The sequence below is a fragment of the Sciurus carolinensis genome, chromosome 1, assembly GCF_902686445.1.
Source record: "Sciurus carolinensis chromosome 1, mSciCar1.2, whole genome shotgun sequence".
Classification (NCBI taxonomy): Eukaryota; Metazoa; Chordata; class Mammalia; order Rodentia; family Sciuridae; genus Sciurus; species Sciurus carolinensis.
In genome coordinates this window covers 147,031,375-147,056,128 of record NC_062213.1, presented here as the reverse complement: position 1 = coordinate 147,056,128, position 24,754 = coordinate 147,031,375, and the positions used below count along the sequence as shown (strand labels likewise).

Below are 24,754 nucleotides of genomic sequence, written 5' to 3'. Positions count from 1 at the left end.
TTAAATAATACATCATCCTGAAGATCTCATAGAACCCTTCATTGTGTGATTTTACTATATGGATACATAAACTTTTTAAACTTTTTTTGTGTGTGTGCATACAGAAAAACCAAATCAATTATAGTCCAATTCCATACAATTTATTTGCAAATATCAGTGCTTTATCAACCAAAAGTAAGAGGTAATAAGATCTAAAGCACAATTTGGATTTCTCCTGGAAATCAAACTATATTTTTACATCAAATAAAGAGAAAATTGTTACCTATGTTAATAAACATCTTATTTTATTTTAAAAACACTGAAAATGGCAATAACATTGATTTATTTTACCTTTGAAAGGAACCCATTATATTTTAAAAGAAAATTAATTTTGAAAATTTAACATATAATTCAACTTAAAAAAGATGCTCTTTTAGCTTAAGATAGACCAATAGTAGGTTCATTTAATCTTGTTTTAGAAAACTACTGTGAACTACTCTTCACATATTTTCAGGGACTCTAAATTTATCCATGCCTTAAAAATGATATTTTATTCTTATGAAGTTGGCAAAACCAAATAAGGAAATGAGCAGAACTTTGGCAAATTAAAATAAAAATCAATTAACTAGTTTAGGGCATTGCTTGGGTTTTTTTAAAACATCGATTTTTTTTCATTTATCTTTGACTTGTGACTTGGATAAATCTTCAGTTTTAGTTACTTGATTTACCAATGGAATATTTTAAAATACAGATATTTTTTGAATAACTCTAGATACTTGGTACAGAGAAGATGTTATAGTATGGGAGCATTTAAAAAACAAAAACTTTTTTTTTTCTCTCTCTTTCTTCTTCTTTTTTTTTTTTTCTAGCTTAAAGAAACAAAAAGACAAATTGTTTTTATCTAAATCTCTATTAGAAAAAAATATATTTAAAGCAATGAGTAACAACAAATCCCATTAAGTATTAAACATTTTAGTTATTAAAGATGCTTACATAAGGGTTCCTAACACTTCTGCACGGCAGAAGAGCTCAGACGATCATGTTCTCATGTCAGTTTCTTTTTGGCATAAAAGTATCTAAAGTCACATCTAAATAAATGTGATAATAGATAAACCAGTAGTAACTTATTGTTGATTGATTCCTGAATCTTTCACAAACTATCATTATCTGATTGACATATCTTAGGGTGAATGCTTTTATGGACTCTTCCCATTAACACCAAATAGCACACTGAATTTATTTTCTTTAAAGTTAGTAGTACTAGTAGAGTTATTTAAAACTGAATTCAAAATTGTTTCTGTTTCTATTGGCACAATAAAAAGTTAATATGTTGTAAGTAAACTGGTTGTTTTGTATCAAAAGCTAGAAAATGAAACAGCACATATAGAACAGGTTTTGATGAGAATAAGCAATCATTTATAATGGAACTATTCAGTACATGATATCTGTAAGCACCCTTTCATGGGTAAAGTTTCCCTTTGTAATTGCCAGAAGTTTCCCTTTCCAATGTGTATAAAACACTGAGAAATACAATCTTATTGTATTTTCAAAGATAATCTATACAAAAGATTACAGTTTTTTCTTTTAGAAAAAAAAAAAAAAAAAGAAACCCAATGTCATTTTCTTTTTCCCCTTGTGTATAGTACACATTCACGAATGTCCACTAGGCACTAGGGAAATTGTTTATACCACACGATGTATTCTCTAATATCGAGAATATCAAACATGGTGAAATGACCTATGGGTTCCATTCAGTGAGCAAGAGGAAAACAAATGCAAGAAGACTTGTTTTAATCACTAAACATCGCAGGTTTTAATTTTTTTAAAACAATGTTTGTAAACTTGCCCATGAAAGCTGGGTAGTATTAGCCAGTAAGGCACTTTGTCAGAGGACGAAGTAGTAAAGGCTGGATGATTGGCAATTTGCTTAACAGGAAACATTCTATACTAAAAACAGCAAAGACTGGAGTGGGGTGGTCCTTTTACTGGTTTACTGTCAAACAGGAGTGGGGAAAGCCCTAAAAATGTTTATTTCATTTTGTTTACCAATTTTCCCTGCAGAAGAAGTCTTTTATTTGTCATCTTAAAAATATATTAGGAGCTATCAATTTAATAGTGTACCCTTTTCCAATCTAATATCTAAAAGAATATTAACACAGTAGTATTTTCAAAACATCCAAGCCACTCTTATTTAAAAATGAATTACAAAACAAAAGATATTAGTATAAAAATGTTCCATGTTATTAACAATTCCCTTGCAACTTCTGATGGCTTTACATATTACAATATAAGCTTTGGTATAAAACATGCAAATGCAAGCCAACAAGGTCGTGAATACAGTGTCGCCAAACACAAAGCACTTATGAAACAAGTGTCACGCAGACAGCAGACGCGGGAAGGTAACACGCGGCAGGATGACCAGTTTGTTGTTCTACTGGTTCTTAGTTTGAATCTTCCTCCATCAAAAGCTTCATCAGAGATTGAGTCACGAAATAGGGTTTTGCTTCAGAACCTTCATTTCGTTCTAAATCTTCCACTAGGAGGAAGAATGGCACAGAGTTAAGTGTCAAAGCAAAACTGTAAGAGAAGTAACATCGCCATCTGCTGCATACTTGTTTTACAGCAATTTACAATATCACTTTTTTAAAACAGTTGCTTGGCATCAACGTTATTGTAAACATAGGTATGAAAAAGCAATCAGCCCTTGTTATCATGATAGCAAAATATTAGCTCATTCTATCTACCAGGTCAGATTCTGCCAATATGGAATGTCTGTCAGTTGTACTATCAAGGAAATAACTTTTACTTTATTTTTCTCCATTTACTTCCTAAATTACCATATTAGTTCAAGATTGTTTTTGCTTGGCCACCAACAACCTGAACAGTTCAGCCTTGAAAGATAATATTTGTACAATTTTAGCATACAGTATTTCAAATCCTTCAAATGAAAGTTTTGAGAAATATTGCTCCATTTTTACAGTTATTAGTTTAATTGCTCTGTAAGACAATGGCTTCTATGTTTCTTTTAAAAAACAATGCTCATTTTTACTCTGAGCATTTCAATTGCACAAATAAGTCATAAATGGAGAGTATCTTTCTGACTAGGAATAAGCCCATAATACAGTTAAACAGGCAACTAGTTTCTCATATGTTGATTTAAATTTTTTTCAAATGATTTTCCAACTTTTATGTGTGTCTGGATCAACTAGAGAAGGTCATAATAATTGACACAGTGGTCCATGTTCCGGCACAGCACATCAGAATCCCTTGGGCAGGGCAAGGGCATCTATCTGTATTTAAAACAAATTCACTGGTAGAGATTGCTGTTTTACTAGATCTTTGTTGTGGTCCTTGTATTATTGAGCAATAAAGTAACAGTAAAAATCTAGAAACATAATCAATCACTTTCCTTGCATTATACTTCAAGAAGAAGAATAAAGAGTTTTTGTTTTGTTTTGTTTTTTTTTTTGCCAAGATGTGAGGCCCGGTGACACTGTTGACTACGGTAAACTCAAGAAAGGAAGTCAAGAATAAGTTGCTGGTCCATAGGACGGATATTTTGAAACCTTTTCTGTTCATTGACTATTTACTATTAAGCTTCCGTAAACAGTCTAAATCTAGGTTTCCACACTTCCTTCGGTATAATTGTTAGTATTTATATTAATTGGCAACACAATGATGCATTTCTGACTCTCTTCTTGGGTGTGCAGATCATGTTCAGATCAACATGTCAAGTCAACATGTTCCATTCAGCCAATACTTAGAAAATCCTTATAGGAAAAGCTTAGTGTAAAAGCCAAAAGGTTGCCAATGGATTTAGTGATTCTTTTGGGGCACATTCTTTACACTCTTAGCAGCATCATATGCATTTGCACACGGGCAGGATAGGCAGGTATGTGAGCATCTGATTAATGCTTTGCTCTGCCATGCAAGATGTAGGCATGGCTTACCAGAAACCAGGTTTTTGCTCTGACCAGCAGCAGTGGAGGGTGACAAAAGCACTTCTCTTAAGCCCTGGAAAGAGATATTTCCTAACCTGGAGCATGTCCCTTGTAAAGGTACCAGATGAGATACCTAATGGAGGACCAGAAATATATTTCCTTGGGGTAAATACTGAAGTGTCTTATTTATCTTTTCTCTATCGTCACTGAAGATTGAGCTAACATTTACCCTTTGGTGGAACAAAGCCACATAATCCCTATAATCTAGAAATACAGGTATTCTCATGAAGAGAAAAATCACTCTTTTGAAACAAATCCATATTTATCTTCTACGTGGTTGGAGTAGGAAATTCCGGCTGGAGACAAAAGGCCTGAGTTACATGGGAATTTCAGTTCAGAATATTCTAATGGTGATTGGAGGCTCATATTGTTGGAAATGACATTCTAGGACTCAGATTTGACTTCAATATAAAATATAATTTCACTAAAACGAACCATCTGTGAAGGTTCCTCACTATTCACCCAGTAATGCTCTGTAGAACCTGTGTGACAGTAACATCCAAGATGATTGTTATGGACTTGACTCACATACTGAAATATACTTTCTAAGAAACCATTAATACACACTTAATCACAGTTTGGAGATTTGTCCACCAGCTCAAACAATATAAATAAAACCATAGCACCATATTTACAAATTTAGTACCTTATGCTGGTTAACTATAAACAATATTTTTATGGCTAACTAATAACACATTTATAGTGCCTTCAAAAATTTCATGAATATCCTTTACAAATATACACTTATAAAAAGAAAGGCTATCAAAGTGCTGTAATGGAAACAGCACACCATTATAAAAGTTATGAAAACACTTTCTGCTATAGATTTTAAAAAATGATTGACATTAACACTTTGCTCTTCGGCTAGGACCACAGTCTATAAAGTAGACTATTTCACAGAGGCCATTGTCTTCAAGAATCTGACACCTCAGATGGTACCAAGTGCTGACTTTTTAGAAAGAGCACAGAATTTCACATTACTCCACAGCAACATTTTCAAATTACACTTGACTTAGTTTACAAAATGTCCACTTAAGAGTGGGTGGTACTGCTGGGAGCTTTTCTACTCTGCTTGTGGGGAACTGGATGCTTCTTGATCAGAATCCCGTGCAGGTTAGGGGAAATGAAGTAGGGTTTTTCTGCAGATCCATCATTTCTTTCCAGATCTTCACCTGTATATGCAGCAGTCAAAGCAGGGCAAAAGCAGCAAGCAGCAGAATAATCATACACATTTTTATAAATTGGAGAATCGAACAGGGAAAAATCAGAAAAATCAGAATTAGTCAAACATAAGACAAATTAGCACAGTTCAATTGCTGATGCTGGACAAGGTGAGAGGCCCCAACCTCTGCCCAGAAGCACTGGCCCTTCACACTAGTCCCCTCCACTCCCAAAGAAATTTATTCAGATAGTTTCAAAGTTAACAAGACTGTTTGTGTTCTTTAAAAATTATCTGTAAATCCCATGGCAGTTTCTTTTAGAAACTTATAAAGTGCCACACTCCTGGGGATGAAGTTGAACAAAAAGTATTTTAATTATGTGGTAAATGTAGAATAGTTGGATTGCAGAGTTTAAAGAAGTCACTCTTTTTTTGCGGGGGGGGCTACTGGTGATTGAACCCAGGGACACTGCTCCATTGAGCCACATCCCCAGTTCCTTTTTTTTAATAATTTACTTAGAGACATGGTCTTGCTGAGTTGCTTAGGTCCTCAATAATTTGCTGAGGCTGACTTTGAATTCGAAATTCTCCTATCTCAATCTCCTGAGCCACTGAGATTACAGGTGTGTACCACTCTACCTGGCTTAAAGTCACTTTTAATGGCAGTCCACACACTGATGTTGCAGCTTCTTCAAGCTGAGACCCAAGAGTGTGAAATGGCTGAACTTGGTAGCTTGGAGGTAGTGAGAGAGACAGAGGACCCGGGCTCTGGTCGTCTAAGTCAGCTCTCATCCTACTTAGCTGTGAAGCTCCCTGCCCTAAATCCTCAGATTACATTTGAAGGCAAATGCCAGGGTTACTGACTTCTCTCATATGTGAATTTACCTTCTGCTTTGCTTGCTTAAGCAAATAGGAAAATGATGGCACTGTCACTGACCCATCTGCCTGGCGGCTGGGGGAGCCCCAGAACCATGACGAGCAACTATAAGTTTGCATGGGACCAAGTTTCCTGTGAATCTGTAGGATTCATAGCAGAGAGTATCTAGAATCTTTTGGGAACAGCTGGATTATTGACTTAGTAGATTTTATATCAGAGCTCACAGTGACCTTCCTTACTCACAAAATGAAAAAGTTAGGATGGAACATGATAGACAATGCACATTTTTATTTTTGTTTTTCTTGTCCTGATTCCTATTTCTATATAATATCACATGTTGTACGTCTGTATCATTATTACCCTTGATGTATTGGTAGCAAGCCTGGTCTAGATCAAATTAATAATCATCTACAACTATAATTTTTTCCCAACAGTATTCTCAGTGCCTTGTAATGTTAGAAAGATGCTATGTTTCCATTAGTAAAGGGTTTATAAATGATTGGCATTTTAAAGAGCATAAGTTTTCTGGAAACAAGGATATTAGATATAAAAAGATGTATAAAAAAATAAAAAGTATCCAACATAATCAGAATTTGACTGAGGGTATCACTTAAGAAAGTTTCCAGAGTATGATGATGTCCCTCATAACAGCTGGGAAGGAAGAGAAATACCACCTGTTTTCCCTGGTTCTTTAGTATCAGAGACTACAGTCTTTGAAAGGAATCTATTAATGTCAACATTATAATGCTGACATTATACCCAATTTTCAAGAAGTTGGCAATTTATTAATAAATATGGGTGGAAAACATTTTTTTTTTTAATTTCCCAAGTTAAAAGTGCACTGAAAAATTTTAAATTGACATTAGCCTAAGTTTTCAAACACTGAGAACTAGTAGGTTCTAGACATTTCCTAAGATGAATTTTAAGAAATATTGTAAGTTATAAGAATAAAGAATATCATAGATAGATCTCTAAATTGTACCCATGATGAGCATCTGAGATGAAAGAAGACATCTTTGTGCATTCCAGACCCTCATTTCTATGATGGCTTAGGCACTGCCTTAATTCCATATGCCTTCTGCCATCCCATGACAAAGCTGTAGTTTGTTCAAGTTTTCTAAACATGACTTTTCTTTTAAAAATGCAAAAAACACTGAGATACTAGGTAAAGGATTAAAATTTTCTTTTCCATTTACAGATAGAGGAAAGGCAAACTAGTACACAAAAGTTCTCTGATTTCTTTGTCTAGTTATCTGAAGTTGTTTTTAACATGTTCAGAAAGAGAAAAAAAAAGGTCATTATTTTCTAGGAGATTTTTCTTTGCATATATTGCCTTATAGTCATTATCCTCTTGTGATCCTAGTGAAATTGATGTTATATGTTACTCTAAAAAAAAACTGATAGTTTTATACATATGGATTGCTCAGTAATGCCCTGTAGAAGAATAAGTTTTCTCTACTTCCCTTAAGAGCAACATGTCAGAGACACTATCTCTTTCGGTGTATAACTGTATACCTAATGGATTCTGTTCTCTCGTCTGCTGACCCTACCATCACTATATTTGCCACAAAGATGTCACTGAAGGTGAAAGCCAGATCAAAGTCCTGGTGGGCGCCAGGTTCTCTGGGCTATTTTAAAAAGCATCTGTTCTGTGTATGTGGATTGCACATGCCACCTAGGGGCACAGTGTATATAACTCAGTGGTGAAAGCTCTAAAGACCTGTTGAAACTCTTAAGGTTTAAAATGGATCCAGTCACTTTCCCTATATCCATTTGTCACCCTGTTACATTGTGTGAATTGACTCTGTGGGTTTTTGAAACTGTTGCCATCTTGACTTTATCGAAACTATAAGTGATCTCTTTTTTTTTACTTAACTTTTAATTTTTTACAGACTGCGTTTTGATTCATTGTACACAAATGGGGTACATCATTTCATTTCTGTTTGTATACAATGTAGATTCATACCATTTGTGTAATCATACGTGTACATAGGGTAATGATGTCTGTCTCATTCCACCATTTTTCATTACCCCCCTCCCTCTCATTTCCTTCTACATATTCTAAAGTTCCCCCATTCTTCTCTCACTTTCCACCCCCCAACCCATTATATATCATTCTCCACTTATCAGGGAAAACGTTCAGCCTTTGATTTTTTGGGATTGGCTTATTTAACATAGCATGATATTCTCCAATTCTATTCATTTATTTGTAAATGCCATAATATTATTATTCTTTATGACTGAATAGTATTCCATTGTGTATATATACCAGAGTTTCTTTATCCATTCATCTGTTGAAGGGCATCTAGGTTGGTTCCACAATCTAGCTATTGTGAACTGAGCTGCTATAAACATTGATGTGGCTGTGTTACTGTGGTTCGCTGATTTTAAGTCCTTTGGGTATAAACCAAGGAGTGGGATAACTGGGTCAAAAGGTAGGTCCATTCCAAGTTTTCTGAGGATTCTCCACTCTGCTTTCCAGAGTTGCTGCACCAATTTGCAACTCTACTAGCAATGTGTGAGTGTGCCTTTTTCCCCACATCCACACCAACATCTATTATTGTTTGTGTTCTTAGTAATAGCCATTCTAAACTATACTACAGAGCAATAGTAACAAAAAAAGCATGGTATTGTCACCAAAATAGACAGGCAGACCAATGGTACAGAATAGAAGACACAGAAACAAAACCACATAAATACAGTCACCTCATACTAGACAAAGGAGCCAAAAACTTACAATGGTGCTGTTCAATAAATAGTGCTGGCAAAACTGGAAATCCATAGGCAGTAAAATGAAATTAAACCTCTATCTCTCACCCTGCACAAAACTCAACTCAAAATGGATCAAAAACATAGGAATTAGACCAGAGACCCTGCACCTAATAGAAGACAAAGTAGGCCCAAATCTTCATCATGTTGGCTAAGGGTCAGACTTCCTCAACAAGACTCCCAAAGCACAAGAAATCAAAGCAAGAATCAATAAATGGGATGGACTCAAACTAAAAAGCTTTTTCTCAGCAAAGAATACAATCAAGAATGTGAAGAGAGCCTACAGAGTGGGAGAAAATCCTTTCACATCCACTTCAGGTACAGCACTTATCTCCAAAATTTATAAAGAACTTACAAAACTTTACACCAAAAATACAAAGAACCAAATCGATAAATGGGCCAAGGAACTGGACCAACACTTTACAGAAGACAACACACAGACAATTAATAAATATATGAAAAAGTGTTCAGCATCTGTAGTAATTAGAGAAATGCAAATTAAAACAACTCTAAGATTTCATCTTACTCCAATTAGAATGGCTATTATAAGTGATGTCTTTAAAAAATCCCTAAAACCCAATGCCCAAAGTCCAGTTACATCCTCAATTCTGTTCACAAAGCACAACAGAAGCCCATCATCATTAAAATTTTGAAATAAATTAAGAAATGAAAAGAGAATATCATGCTAGTACCAAGCAATGAACAAAGATGTTCATTTTAGTATATGAGTTTCTTGTGCTTTGTAAGCTCTGTTCTCTCAGCTGTTGAAGTTCTTTTTTTCTTTCTCTCTCTTTCCTTCCGTCCTTCCTTCCTTCCTCCCTCCCTCTTGCCCTCCTTCTCTCCCTCCCTCCTTTCTTCCTTCCTTCCTTCCATCTTTCCTTCCTTCCATTTTTCCTTCTTTCTTTCTTTCTTTCTTTTTTTGAGTGGGGATGGTTTTGTATTTCCCCCAAAGTTTACTAAGGCATAATTCCCCAGATTTATTGAGGTTTAACTGACAAATAACAAATTGTATATATTTAAGGTATGCAATGTTTTGATACACATACATATTTTGGTATGTTTACCACAATCAAGTTAATTAACTTATCAATCACCTCACATAGTTATCTTTTTTGTGCATGTTTGATTAGAATGCTTAAGATTTCTAATAGCAAATTTCAAGAATGTAATATAGCTTTGTTAATTATGATGACCATGGTGTACCTGAGATCTCCAAACTTATTCATCTTGCAAATGCAACCTTGTGTCCTTGATGAAAACTTCATCAAGTTCCTCACCCATTGGTTCCTGCTCTCCATTCTTCTAATATCTTGAGTTTGAAATTCTTAGATTCTACATACTTAAGCAGAATTTGTCTCTCTCTGCCTCTGGATTATTTCCTCAGTTGTTAAGGTTTAAAGAGCATCTACTAAGCAATGTCTCCTTCCAAATAAATACTGCTTTGTGGTTGTAGCTGGGTAATAGCAAACCCACAAAGATGTGGGTCCTCACCTTCTCACCTGTCAGTTATCCATGGTAAGGGGAAACACATATTGAATACTTACAGAAGCAGATGAAAATTGTTTCAACACACATTGCATAGACGCTGAAGCACCCCTGAGCAATTAGGTAAGATCCAAAAATGACAGTCTGAAATGGGTAGAGAAAAGAACCAACATGTCATTGACTTTGTCCAGAAGAACAAAATGCAGGCATACATGAAAGTCAGGGCAAGAAAGCTTTCAAGTAACTCTGTTAAAAAAGATTTCAAAGTAAAGATCAAAAAATTTAATAATGCTTTTGTGTGCTTTGTCTTGAGACTTTAAGAAATTGTACTAGATTGCCTATCCATTTTATTTCTGCTATCCCCAATGTCTACAAAAAAATCCCAGTTTTAGGATCCAGTATAACAAGGCAGTAAAACAAAGGGATTAAGAGCATATACTGCCTGGGTTTGAATCACTGCTGAAGGGCTTAACCAGTTAACCTCTCGGTGCCCACATATTAAACTGGCAGAGGGGAAGAGGAGAATGTGGCTAAGGACAGTATTTATGCCAAAAGGATGAAGTGAGTTAATACATTGTAACACAGACTGCAGAACTTCACCCAAATATCCTGCAATTGCCTCATTCAACCAGATGTTGGGATAACTCAGCAGATTCCCTGACCAGAAACTGCTCTGCCTACAGGGAACTGCTTCACTGGAGGGCAACCCCCTCTAGGGACAGTTCATGGCTACCAGATGCCTGCTGAGGTTGACAAAGGCCCAGACTCTTTGCCAGAATTTTTTGTAATTATGTCTGTGGTCTCAGCTTCTTCTGCTGCCCTGTCCTGCCCTCCTCACTTTCTTACAAATGCACCTTAGCAGAGAACTTCCCAATAAAAACCTTCTGCATGAATTTCTATCTCAACAATTGTTTTCAAGAAACCTAATCTCTAAAGCAGGGTGGAGGTTGGCACAAAGTGAGACCAATGTTAGCTGTCATTTTGATTGCTCGTATTCTTTTTCAATTTCCCTATCTCTGATAAATCAGAGTCAACAATACTCAGCTGCTATCAGCTGCTATGGACTGAATTGTGCCCCCCTACCCCCAGTTCTCATGTTGAAACTGTAATTCCCAATGTGATGGGATTTGAAGATGAGTCTTGTGGGTAATTAGTTCACAGAATGGTACCCTCATAGAGGGATTAGTGCTCTTATAAGAGGAGACAGGAAAGACATCTCTCTCTCTCTCTCTGTCTCTCTGTCTCTCCCTCTCTCTTATACAACACACACACACACACACACACCACAAACCAACAATAAGGTATTCCTCTGCACACCAGAAAGAGGACCTCAGAAATGGAATGAACTAGGAATAAATTTCTATTGTTTAAGTCATCCAGTCTATGGTACCCATAGCAGCCTTAGCTGAATAAGACCCCAATTCTTACCAGCAAAGGTACCCAGTAGTAATTTAAAGATGTTGGTCCTTCTACAATCATTGGTATTTTCTGTGTGAAGACTAAGAAGGCCAGGATACCTACATTGAAAAGGCAGAACATATAAATTACACACTTAGAAATGCATGTAGCTTTTTGCAGCCAAGCATTTTTCCAAGCATCTTTCCAAATTTTTATTAGTAATAATACTTACCTATAAACCCAGAAATTAGAATTTTTCCCAGGAGTAATATAAATTGTGTAACTTCATCTGTAACTGCAACTCTGAGTATCAGAAAAAAGTATAATTTTATGTTTAAAATACACTTTTTACTTGAAATTTATGAGAGCAAATAATTCATGAGTCCATTTTGACATGCCTTTGCTAAAATTTCATTTGGCAATTGTTAAATAAAAGAAATGAAAGTAGAACCCAGAGATGAAATTCTGACTTATTTTTAATGAAATAAACAGAAGATGGCATTGTAGGCCTGTAGGTGTCATGCAATCAAGGTATCAGCCTCTCTCTCTCCTTTGAGGTTATAGATATACCCTGAATCCTGAAGATGCTGTATTTGTTCTCCAATTCTGTTCACTGAGTCTCCATCAATTTTGGGAGAGGGATATGACCAGTGATAAGATGATAATGTGGTTCATCTGGGAAATTTCTTATGCAGAAGGGATAATAAAAATGAACAAATTCCAGGGTATATAAAAATCTAGGTGGATGATAGAAAACAATTATAGGATATGAAAATAAATTAATGATGTGAGAGAGAAGACTTAAATCTATCAAATTAAAGGTAATATTCTCACCTAACATGGCTACCAACATTTCAAACAACATAGGAAGGATGTAATACTTGAAGTTCATCAAACTGTTTCAATTTTTCAACCTTATTACTTACCTTATAATGTTTCTCATCAGCAGATTGAAAGCATCTCTTGTTGATATGCAGAAGTTTTTGCCATATATTGCAATCTAAGGAAGACAATTGATACTATTTTTGAGCCAGTAGCATACTCTGATAAGATGAAAGAACAATCCAGTGATAGAAAAATAATCAAATTAATTGCTGTGGTCCATACTAATGTCCTCTTCCTTCCCACATTTGGGTTTGTGGGAGGCATGAGGACTGTGTATTCCTCAACTCTGCACAACCCTCAGTATCACTGACATGATAATGTCCTTCACATGCCCTATGCCCCTGAACTCCAGAGAATTAGATTGCCTCCAACAGAGGCAGGTCCTTTTCTCAAGTTTCAGGTAAGGACCTCTGTCCTTGGAATGTTTTGGATGGAGTCTGCTTGGGGTGGACTAAGTATTGTAGTCTTCACATAAAAAACTGCTCAAATCCAATGCCTTTCCCTGTATTTCATTTACTGGTTAACAGACTCAACATAATACTCTTACTGGAGATAAATGAACGATTATTTGAATCTCCATGATTATTTGAATCACTTCTCCAGATCCCTTTGTCACTGTGATAATAAGCAAGTGTCATATGGTTGTAACTTCTAAAATTTAAGAGAATTATATTTCTGGATCCCCTCTTTAAAAAAAAATCTTTAGAAGTCTTCATATTCCCATGGGAAATATATAATACATTCAGTCAAACATTGTCAATACCTACATATTTTAATACAAGATTCACAAAAATGATCAGACCCTTTCTTCAAATTATGTAAATCCCAGAATTAGAAACATTTTCTTCTCAGAGTGAAACATAAACTAAGTTTTCCTCCCACTCCTTCAAAGACACATGAAACAATTTTCAATATAGCACCTTTTAAGTTCTAATGTAATTAATACTTACACTCTCAAAAAAGATGTTGAAGCTAATAGTGAGGCATAGTCAAGATCCTGCCTCAACCAGGAGAGCACAGCCCTGAATCTCAGGTGGGATTCACAAACCCTTTTGTCAACATGGTCATAAGTTCAACTGAATTAGATAAAAGTGCTTTAAAGGGAACAGCATAGATCTGGGGTTGGGTTTGCAAGCAGTAGCTTAGTAAATTTAAAAAAAAAAAAAACTACTTACCATAATATAGGCATTTCTGTTTAAAAACTTTACCATTTTTTCGAAACACCAAAAACAGCATGTCATGCAGCATTGTAGAAATCTGGAAATGCTGTTCTGGGCACCTGTGAGAAGGAAGTATTTAAATCTATTAATGATTTGTTTCTGAACTCTATGATTCAAAATAAATAATAACAAAAAATTTAAAATGGGTTTTGCATTTTTTATTGTGGCAAAATAGACATAATACAAAATTTGTCATTTTAATTATTCTTAAGTTTACAATTCAGTGGCCTTGAGCACATTTACAACGTTGTGCAACCATCACACAACCCAATTTCAGAACTCTTCATCATCTCAAATAGGAATTCTAACTGCTTGCTGCTCCCCTCCCACAGCTTCTTTTAACCTCTGTTAGACTTTCTGTGTGCATGAATTTGCCTCTTTTGGGTCCCTCATAAATACAGTCATACAAAATGTTTCCTTTTTACATCTTGCATATTTCACTTAACATAATGTCTTCAAGGTTCACCATTTTATTCCGTTTTAAAGATAATATTCATTTTTCCATTGATCTGTTAGTGGAAATTTGGGTTGTTTCCACCTTTTGGCTATTGTTCATAATGCTGCTATGAACACTGATGTGCAAATATCTTTTCGAGTCCTCATTTTCAATTCTCTGGAAATATATCTTGAAGAGGAATTTCTGGATCAATTGAAAATTCTATTTTTAACTTTTGAAGGAAATGATATACTGTTTCTGACAATGGTTGTACCATCATACATTCTCACCAGAAATACACAAAAGTTTCAATTTCTCTACATTCTCATCAACAGTTTAATTTTCTGTTTTTGTTGCTGGTTTGATAGCCATCCTAATGAATCTGAGAATCTTTAATTATGGTTTTAACCTGCATTTTACAAATAGTGACTGAGCATATTTCCATGTCCCTATTGGTTTTTTATAATATTTGGAGTAATGTCCATTCAAGTACTTTGCCCATTTTAAACTGTGTTTTTTATTCTTTTTTACTGTTGAGTTGTAGTTTTTTATATACTCTGAATATTAATCCTTTATTTGGCATATTATTTGCAAATGTCTTCCATTGTGAGTTGTTGCTTCATTTCCCCATAGCATCTTTTGATGCCCAAATATTTTTAATTTTTTTTTTATTGGTGCATGGTGATTACACATAATACTGGGATTCATTTATGCCATATTCATACAATTTGATCAATCTCATTCTCCAGTATCTTCCCTTTCCCTACTCTCCTTCCTCCCTTGGATCTGCTTATACTCTACTAATTTCCTTTCTATTGTTTTTATTATTATTTTACTTACTGCATTAAAATTATATATATGGAATATGATTCATTGTGGTATACTTATATATTGACACAGCATAATTTGGTAGATTTTGTTCCAAAAATTTTTATTTCAAAAGTTTGTACTTCCTCATGCCCTCCCTGCCTCCCCACACCCCTTGATCCCCTCTTCCTCTCTTCTATTGGTCTCCCTTAATTTTGAAGTCCTATATATTTATTTATTTTGCCCATGCTTTTGGTGTGATAACCAAGATATCATCACAAAATCCAATGTCATTATGATTTCTTTCCTGTGTTTGCTTTTGTTCTATAGTATTAGCTGTTATGTTTAGGTCTTTGAATCATTTTGAGTTCATTTTCATGTTTGGTATAAGGTAAGGGTCCAACCTCATACTTTTGCATGTGGATATCCAGGTTTTCCAGGACCAATAGTTGAAGAGACTAATTTTTCACAGCAAATGGTTTTATATGTGAGGGTTTATTTTTGGAATCTCTAGTCTATTGCAGGTCTATATGTCTATCCTTATGCTAATTCCATGCAGCTTTAATTACTCTAGCTTTGTATTAAGTTTTGAAATAATTTTGAATAGTTGATCCTTTTCAAGATTTGTTTCCGCTATCTTTTTTTTAAATTTTTTAATTTTTTAAAAATTTTTAAAATTTTTTTTTTGGGGTGCTGGGGATTGAACCCAGGGCCTTGTGCTTACAAGGCAAGCACTCTACCGACTGAGCTATCTCCCCAGCCCCCTGTTTCAGCTATCTTTTAAGATAGATTCTAAACAGAGTTCATGTGTTTGTAAACTCTATGTATCATATTGAAGTTCTTTTCAGTGATAGTCACATCATATTTTCAGTCTAATCTGACCTGAGCTCTAGACTTGGAACTGTTTATCTGACATCTCCACCAAACTTCACATCAGTGACAGATTAAAACAGATTTCTTAATCTCTCTCTCTTTTTAATTTGCTTCTCCTGGCTTCCACGTCTTAATAAATAGGATCACATCTTTTCCTCTCTTTTCTTCATGTGTGCTCCTCCTTTTCCCTGGCATTCAATCCTCAGCAAGTCCTATTGGGTTGTTCTTCGAAATGTATTCCAACCTTGACCATTTCCATCTTTACTACCAAGTACAAGTTAGTCATCAAGCCTCCCCCTACACCCCAGCTATTCTCTTTACAACAGTCAGGAAGTCTGAAATAAATTCTGGAATCTTACTTTTAAGACGGCCGTCCATGTATTCTAGGATCATTTTAAACATTTGAACTATTGAAAGAATTAAAGCTCCAAATGCTAGGGATCCTGTGTGATATCTAGGCAAAGAAAACAAGAATAAAAGTTTAAAATATCCTTACTATTAACTAACAGGTTACTATTCAAACAATTTTCAGAGGTAAAAGGACTATGGAGAAGAAAGAGATGTTATCTCCACAGAAGGTTTTAAATCGTATACATCTGCCTTCTTCATCTATCAACAGTCTATTCTCAAAAAATAGAATGTTTGACCTGATCAATGGAGATACAGAGCCAGATTAATCTTTAATCTTTCATTTGGTATTCTCTTTTATATTTTCCATCTGAAGGAACTTATGGGATTTAGAAAGATATTGGCCTGGGTAGAGATTGTATTGCATGGTTATGAAAACAGACAAACCAATGGTTATCTATAAATATTAAACCACACTTTAAACCTCATTTTTACTTTGCCACTAGAAGTAACTAGCCAAGACTGAAATATGAGCACTAAAACTGAGGAAATGGGTAAAGGCTTAACAAGGAACTTACCGTATAGCGTATCCAAATGCAGTAAAAAGTGGAAATGGTGGAATATCATCAGGTTTTTTCATGGCCCAGTAATAAGCAGCAAAGGCACCAGCAAGGGCACACTGACCCAATGCAATGACAAAGTTTACAAGCCAGATAAAGACAAATAGATTGTACATATGGAAGGTAGTGATGTACTGATGGTACAGACTCTGTCCACCATAGAAAGCAAAGTTACAATGAGCCCCCGGGCAAACTTTGGGAATTTCAGTTGTGTTAAAAATCTGCACTCAGGAAACAAAAGAAAACAAAACACAAGAATAAATGCCAATTCAAAATAACATCTCCCTGCCTTTTTGTCTTTCGTAGCTCCCAAATTGCATGTCTTGTTTTTTCTCCATTAGCTTTTGCTGTTACTCCACCATTTTCTATTAGATCACTTTATATAATTCTTTAATGGGCCCTGGAAAGTACCCAATTTTCAATCATATGTTCACCATCTGTACCTACTATGATTTCACATTTATTAGTGTTTTGTTGGCCGTACCAGCCTCTTAGAATATATGATAAGACAAGAAAACTAAAAAAAAGTGATAGTGCTTCTCTCCATTATGCCTACCATTTTCAGTGATCTCCTGCTAACAGCTGACCCACTCTCCCTTATAAGTAAATAGTTATTATAACAATTGGTGCTTAAAAATTCTGTCTCAGGATGAATACAACTGCAAGATGAAATGCAGTAGAACTCTGCTTTGAAGTAAGCAGAGAGTTTCTTTTACTTACCTCTGGGTCACAGATTTTATTTGCATGTATGCATGGTTCCTCTGGGGCTACAACTGTGTATATAGGTACCCCTGATGTAGCCAAAAAACTGCATGGACTCTATTAAGGAAAAATTATTTGCTGGGATATTGAAAATAGACAATAAAATAACACAGATGACTCTAAAGTTTATGGGGAGATGAACTTCGATATCTTCTAATATTTTAATAATTCATGACTTATTACACCTAGATCAATATAACATGGACCAGCTGCTCTGAGTGTCCCCTAAAAAACAGTAAAGTACAAAGGACCTCTCTTTGGTTATGTGAGGCCAAAAGAAAACAAGTCTATCACATGATTTTTTTTTTTTTTGGAAGGGAAATTAAATCAATAGACAAAACATTTAAGGGCTTGGGAAACATATCCAGGTTTTTCTTTAGCATGTTCCTTGTCTTCCTAGGAAAAGAGAACACTGAATTTAAACTCCTGTTCCTGAACAGTAATGTGGACCAGTGGTTTAAAGAGGTCACTTATCAAAGGATACACTGCTGTCACAACCCAGTAGGAAATGCAGATTAAGAGCAGAAAGAAAGTTAAAACTGGATAAATTAAAGTACTAGGAATGCATCCAATGGCTCTGAAATAAAACAAATATTTGAAATTCAAGATGAAGTTTCAATCATAACTGTAATTTCTCAATGAAATTTTTGTCTCTTAGAAATAGAAGTAAGCCTTAGACTGAATTAATTCTAAGAACCTAGTAATAACCACTGATTTTTTTTCACGGATCATTCTGGTTGATTCTTATTTGATTTTAATTTGTATTTATTACTTGTTCTTGTTTTTTGATATTCTTCCAAGAATGCTGTTATTGTGTCTGATATGTAATGTATGGCTAGGAAAAGCCCTGTAAGAATTTGAATAATAAAGCATAATGAGCATGTTTGATTGCTACCTAAAGTCCCTCGAACTCTATTCTCTGTAGTTATTTGTGTCTGATCAATAAAGTTGGCACATTATAATCATAAGATTTATTTCTTGGTTTAGATTCTTAAACTTTTAAAGTTGGGAACCTTGATGATCTTCAGTTAAAACTTGAAGATCTGCTTCTGAATCCTTCCCTAATTCAGAAATACCTAGCTGAGCGCAGTAGTACGCACTTGTAATCCCAGCAGCTCAGGAGGCTGAGGTAAGAGGATTGAAAGTTCAAAGACAGCCTCTGTAACTTAGTGAGACCCTAAGCATTTTAGAGAGGCCCTGTCTCAAAACAAAAACAAAACAACAACAACAAAAACCAAAACAGTGCCCCAGGATTCAATCCCTGAAACAGGGCGGGGGGCGGAACCCAAAACCAAACCAACAACAACAAAATTACTGATCTGTTATATTCAAATTAATTAATTTGCAGACATTGAGTGTTGGGAACTTACTTTTACAGGACACCATTTATTCCATTTTCCTGACAAAGTATTAGGAAGTTCTTCCTTTTCTACCTATTTGCAACTTATTTCTGGGAAGAAATGTTCATGATCATTTTACTACCTTTTTGCCATAGCAACCCCTCAAGTAACTCCATATCTTTTTTTTTCCTCCTGGATAATCATTTCTTTGACATTCCCTCATAGGATATGGTTTGTAAAACGTTCACCATCCTAGCTGAGCCGTTTCTAACCACTACTTACAAATGCCCATTTCGGTACATGACACAACACAGTTTGACACACCACTTAAAAATATGATGGGGGTGGGGGAGATAGCTCAGTCGGTAGAGTGCTTGCCTTGCATGCACAAGGGTTCGATCCCCAGTACAAAAAAAAAAAAAAAATATGATGGGAATTTTATTGCTACAGATGCTTTGACCTATCTCAGTACTTTGGCATTCATTATCTTCTTTGCTGTACTCTCTATTCTTGATACACTGACTTCAAGTGAATTACTGTGTATCCTTAAATTTACTTTGAATTCGCATGTGCATTTATTCCGGTTCTTATTTTCCCCTGAGCAATCTATCAACCTGTCACAGTTGTATTAGAGCTTCAACACAAACACACACACATGCACACACTTAGGGTCATAACAAGTGGGGCATGTTACAGTGAACTGCACAGTAACATACTATTTAAGAAAGAAACCCAGCAAATCAGTGGTGTTCAGTGGATAATGACAGGGCAACAGTTATTGTGGGGGAAAAGAGAGAGTTTAACAAACTGCTTGTTGACTATTTAAACCACTGGTTTCAGGTGGCACTATTATTATTATAATAATGTGGCACTTTTGTTACAATAGTCCTTAAAGATGATTAAAAATAATTTTAGGTCTTGGTCCTTAACAACTTAGTTTCCATCGTCCTAAGTAAAGTGTGGGGTCTATTGGCTTTATAGGAATGTTTTTCTTGTTTCTTCCATGCATTATTCAAAAGTTTAGAGTACATATTATCCTCAAGTGACCTTTTGGAATAGTTTATAAACTATAGGTGTTATTGCCTCCCAGCGTGAATTTTATGAAAGATTTAGTGTTTATTTTATAATATTTTAAAATAAAAATGGCTCTGAGTGTTGTGTTCCTGAATCATGAGCTTTACAGAATGAATAGTCTGGTGCTGCTAGAATCAATTGTTCCATTAGAAAATGTTGTCAATTGTATGTAAATGATAATAGCATATAATTGAATTTACAGAATCATAGTGATTTAAGTTTTATAAAACATTTCAACTATTAATATTAATATATGACACAGTATGGATATAATACAACCTATAATATAACTTTTATATAGAACTTTGTGGCTCACTTTAACATGTTATTCTTCCAACGTACACTTGGTGCTCAAAAAATATTGATATATGGACAGGACAGATTTTATCCTATTTTACCCTATGATAACTGAGGATCTGTTAGGCAGGTGTGGTGGTGCACACCTATAATCCCAGCTACTAGGGAGACAGCAGGATTTTGAGTTTCAGATCAGCCTTGGCAATTTAGTGAAATAAAAATTTAAAAACCCATAGGGGTGTAATTCAGTGGTAGAGTGTCCCTGGAGTCAATCCTCAGTACCACAAAAGATAAAAATAAAAAACAAAAAGGACCTGTTAGTGGTGACCTTTCTAGTAAGTGGCAGAGTATGAACTTGATTCTCTTGGATGGAAAATAGTTTTCCTTAACAAGTCTTCTTAGGGGGAAAACTGGGAAGTGCAACTAGCAGTGGCCGACTTCACCAGCTGACACCCTGTCTAAGTTTCTACATTAAGAGCCTTACTTGCTCCCTTCCTTCAGCAGAACAATGGCGACACGGATTCGTTTCCTGAAGTAGATCAGCAAGATGAGGATAATCACTTCAATGATGCTGAGTATTATCACTTAGAACAGGAAAACAAAAATCAGTCTGTGATATGAATCAATACAAAAACAAACTTCTTCTGCAAAAGTTAGGTCTGTGCTTTATGATTATTTCTGTCAATTCTGACACTTTATAATTTAAACAGTGCTGCCTTTCCAAAATGCCAATCTTATGAGTCACTTTTAACACCTGCATGAAATACTGAGAAATCCAGATTAACAACTTTAGCTAGAACTTGAACATCTCAATTGAATAGGCTTCATTTCATCCACGAAAACATTTCACACCTCTTGTAGAAATTGAGAAATAGGCATGTAAGGAGGAAGGGTTTCCTTCCATGGTAAGAAACTATGACAGAAGAGCTTTTTAGGCTGTTCACCTTGCTCCAATGTCTCTTAATTATCTTTGCAGTCAGGGCAGTCTCTTGGCTACCAACTTCTTATTTTGTGACTTCACCCACCAGAGCCACCACTGATGGAACTGGGGTGTAAATACAACCCAACTAGACCAATACACATTTTAGAATCAAAACTAAGGGAATCTAGTTTAGTCTTGAAGTTCATAAACCTCTTGAACTGAGGGTAATACAAATTTAGTAAACTGTGTCAAATCCATCTTTATGCGAAGAAAGAGAATCTGCAAAGAAAGAATACCTTGTATGTGTATAAAGAAAGGGAGTGAGGAGAGGAAATTTTGGGTTCTTTGGGACTTTTCATTTTCTGGATGCAATTAAATTTGAACATCTGGTGCTTTTTTGAGTTTGACGAGCCACTTCTATATTTTTATAATAAACACCCCTCTGCTACACCCCTAGCTTGTTCCAGTTTTTTTTTCTTCAGCTAGCTCAATTAGGTTTTTTAAAAACTTAATTCTACATAGTCTCAATTATCATATGTCCTCAATTCTATGATACATCTTTAGTAATAAAATTTTAGGGACAGTAAAAAAAACCCTTCATCAAATGTCTATTCAATAATTTTAAGATGCATCCTGATTTCAGAAATGTTAAAAATAGAAAGGTATGGATCTTAAAATCAAGACAATATGGTACTACTAAGAACAAACCTGAAAAGTATAAAATAAACTTCTTGGAAACTTAAAATTCTACTCATGAAGGAATTCCTTCTATAATCTCCTTGAGAGGTGTTCTGTTCATTCTTGAGCTTCAGTGATGGATAACTTGTTATTCATTTTATTACAATACCACATTCTGATATCATATCACACATCAGTTAAGATCTCCAAGTAATTTGAAATAAGTAAACTCAGAGCTGCAGGAGGAACTTAGTTAAGTATCATCTTGCTTCAACATTTTCTTTTAGTGAAGCTATGTATTTATATATTCATGCACATTTTATTCTCTTAAAACACTAATTTCTGTCTTAAATTGTGGAATATAGCCATTTTATGCTAAGACCATTATCTTAAAAAAAAATGTAAGGAAATGAAATACATCAAAATCAGTATGCATTCTGAAGTGCATTGTTAAGGAACACTGTATATTAAACTTACATTAACAAAGTGACATATCAAAATGGTTACCTTAGAGGAATCTAAATAATTTGAATTTATGTACTATATTCCCTTCTTATGGTTGAATAAGTAATATAAACATATTTGCTATCCTATAGAACAGATTTCATAATTCTGTAACTTAATAGAGAAGGAGATTAGAACCTGGAGTGTAAGAAATATACCCAAGGTAATGAAATTAGTTAATAACAGAGAGGAATAGAATCCTCTTCCAACACAACCAAGGACACATAAACTTATAATTTTTTTATTTGTAAATACTGTTTTTTAGTGCTTGTCTTAATAATTTCACATGTATGCCTTTTTCTCTGATTCCTAGAATTTGCTAAACACACAGAAAGTAATCAATTAATATCTGATTGATTATGAAGCCTCAGGCTCATTTAAGAAGAGTTTCATATTGTTAAACTTGAAAATATAAGAAAAAAAAAAGCTCTAAATTTTCCTAAAGGTATATCCCTTAATTTTTCCAAATTTGCAACTGAAATCAATCCAAGAATAGAACAAAAGGTTTCAATAGATAATGGGTGAAATATGCCCCCTTTAGAAAGGACAGATAACAGTAAGGGCATCCCTGAGAAGATATAGAATCGTTCAAATTCTGGACAAGGAATGAGGACACAATTTGCATGATTTTTGTAGTTAAAAATAAAATCTGTAAATGAAACGTTCTTCTGCAACATATTTGAAAAAAATAATGGAAGTGAAGGGAACTAGTCTTCATGAGAGAAATGGGAAGCCAACAAGTAAGAATTTGCCATTTTTTCAAACTCTGTCCAAGAAAAAGAGAAAAACTGAATTTGGCAGACGAAAGAACCTTGTAGGGACTTGTGTGCCACAGAGCTAAGTCATCAAAGTTGGCATCCTTCTGAAGTAACCATCTCTTAAGGCTGTCTGAGCCCCCTTGTTTCGAAAGCTTTTCATTGATAATCTTGCTTCCCTTTGCTTTGACCCCAGAAAAGTGCTGTCCTAGATGGGCTGTGCCTGTATATTGGTTGCAGGGAGAATAGCTTAATGGTGTAAACAAATAAAATGGCATTGTGGTGATATGATTTGAATCTGTCCTTGAAAGAGTATTCTTAAATAAAGTGACAAAATCAAATTTTCAACTTTTGGGGGATAGCACCCATGCCTGGAATTATGGTGTGTCATTATATATTGTCCTCTTCTGGGATCCTTACCAGGCCTTCTCGAACATAGTAAAGAGCAATAGGAGCAATATGAAAATGAATTTTTTTTGAGCAACATGAAATTAGAGATAATTAAAATCTTGATTAAGGAACATGAATCTCTGAAGTGCAAGGAATATTATAATAAAACCATTCTATGACTATAAGACTAAAGTTGTCTTGGAAATCTTCTAGCTTTAAAAACTTAATATTCCCCTTAACTAATTCAATAATATGAATAAACATTTCAAAAATATACATTTATTTTCACTTACTGATTGCTCAAATTCCTAAAATAGTTCAAATGTCTTGTTATGAGAAAAAGTTTCTTATTTTTCTTTTCATTTGAACAAATTTGAAAAATCAAGCATTTATTTCTTTTTAAATATCTTTCTTAGATATCAGGTTACTGTCCATAAACATTCAAAACCCAACCATTTTAAGTCAAAGGCAAATGAATTGAGAGCCTTGTAATGTTTTCTTAGATTATACAATAAATTCTCCTCAATGACTTTTCCATTTGCTGTAGTTTGCAGACATTTACCTGTAATTCCATCAGTGAGAAATGTATTTAACAGTTTACACCAACCCAAGCTTTCCCTTACATGAAAAAATATCTTTTCATTATTATGATTTTAACAAAATTAGTTTTTAAAATTCACTCACAAAATGTGAACCATGTCTGTTTCAATTTAAAGTACATGCTTATGTTAGTCTCAATCCCAATGTCATATATAGTGAGTGTAGAATTTGGGTGCTCCTGAAGATTGTTGTATTCCTGGTAACAGTACCATATTCCTTGAAAAGAAAGAAAAACATATTAATGTAAAATGTTATTTTCTGAAACAGAAGTCATATGCTCATCACACATATCTATGTGAAACTAGTCACTGTGGTCATTCATATTTACATAGTAAGATTCATATTTACATAGTAAATATTTTATTTGGATCTAAAAGTCTAAATTGCTTCTATATTTGACAGATTTTCAGTATTTATGTGAGTATCTCTGGTTTTAAATGTACTTTTGGTTACTAACAACCAAAATGTCTCTCAATAGGAACTGGTTAAATAAATATAGTATATTTGTTCAGTAAAAATATGTGTTGAAATCTCTCTGGGAGATTTATTCTCAGTACTGATTTATTACATATTGG

General features: G+C 34.6%; 1 protein-coding gene across 1 annotated transcript in view; it reads right to left on the bottom strand.

Annotated features, from left to right (window-relative positions):
• Positions 1-1,723: 1,723 nt before the first annotated feature.
• The window catches only part of Slc44a5 (solute carrier family 44 member 5), a 351,400-nt gene continuing 328,369 nt past the window's right edge, over positions 1,724-24,754 (bottom strand). Inside the window, 12 exon segments of the mRNA XM_047562167.1 lie at positions 1,724-2,515; positions 10,330-10,414; positions 11,699-11,787; positions 11,901-11,971; positions 12,595-12,668; positions 13,729-13,832; positions 16,249-16,343; positions 16,816-17,078; positions 17,578-17,665; positions 18,104-18,196; positions 20,815-20,914; positions 24,264-24,395. Coding sequence (XP_047418123.1) covers positions 2,421-2,515; positions 10,330-10,414; positions 11,699-11,787; positions 11,901-11,971; positions 12,595-12,668; positions 13,729-13,832; positions 16,249-16,343; positions 16,816-17,078; positions 17,578-17,665; positions 18,104-18,196; positions 20,815-20,914; positions 24,264-24,395 — 1,289 coding nt within the window. The 3' untranslated portion in view covers positions 1,724-2,420.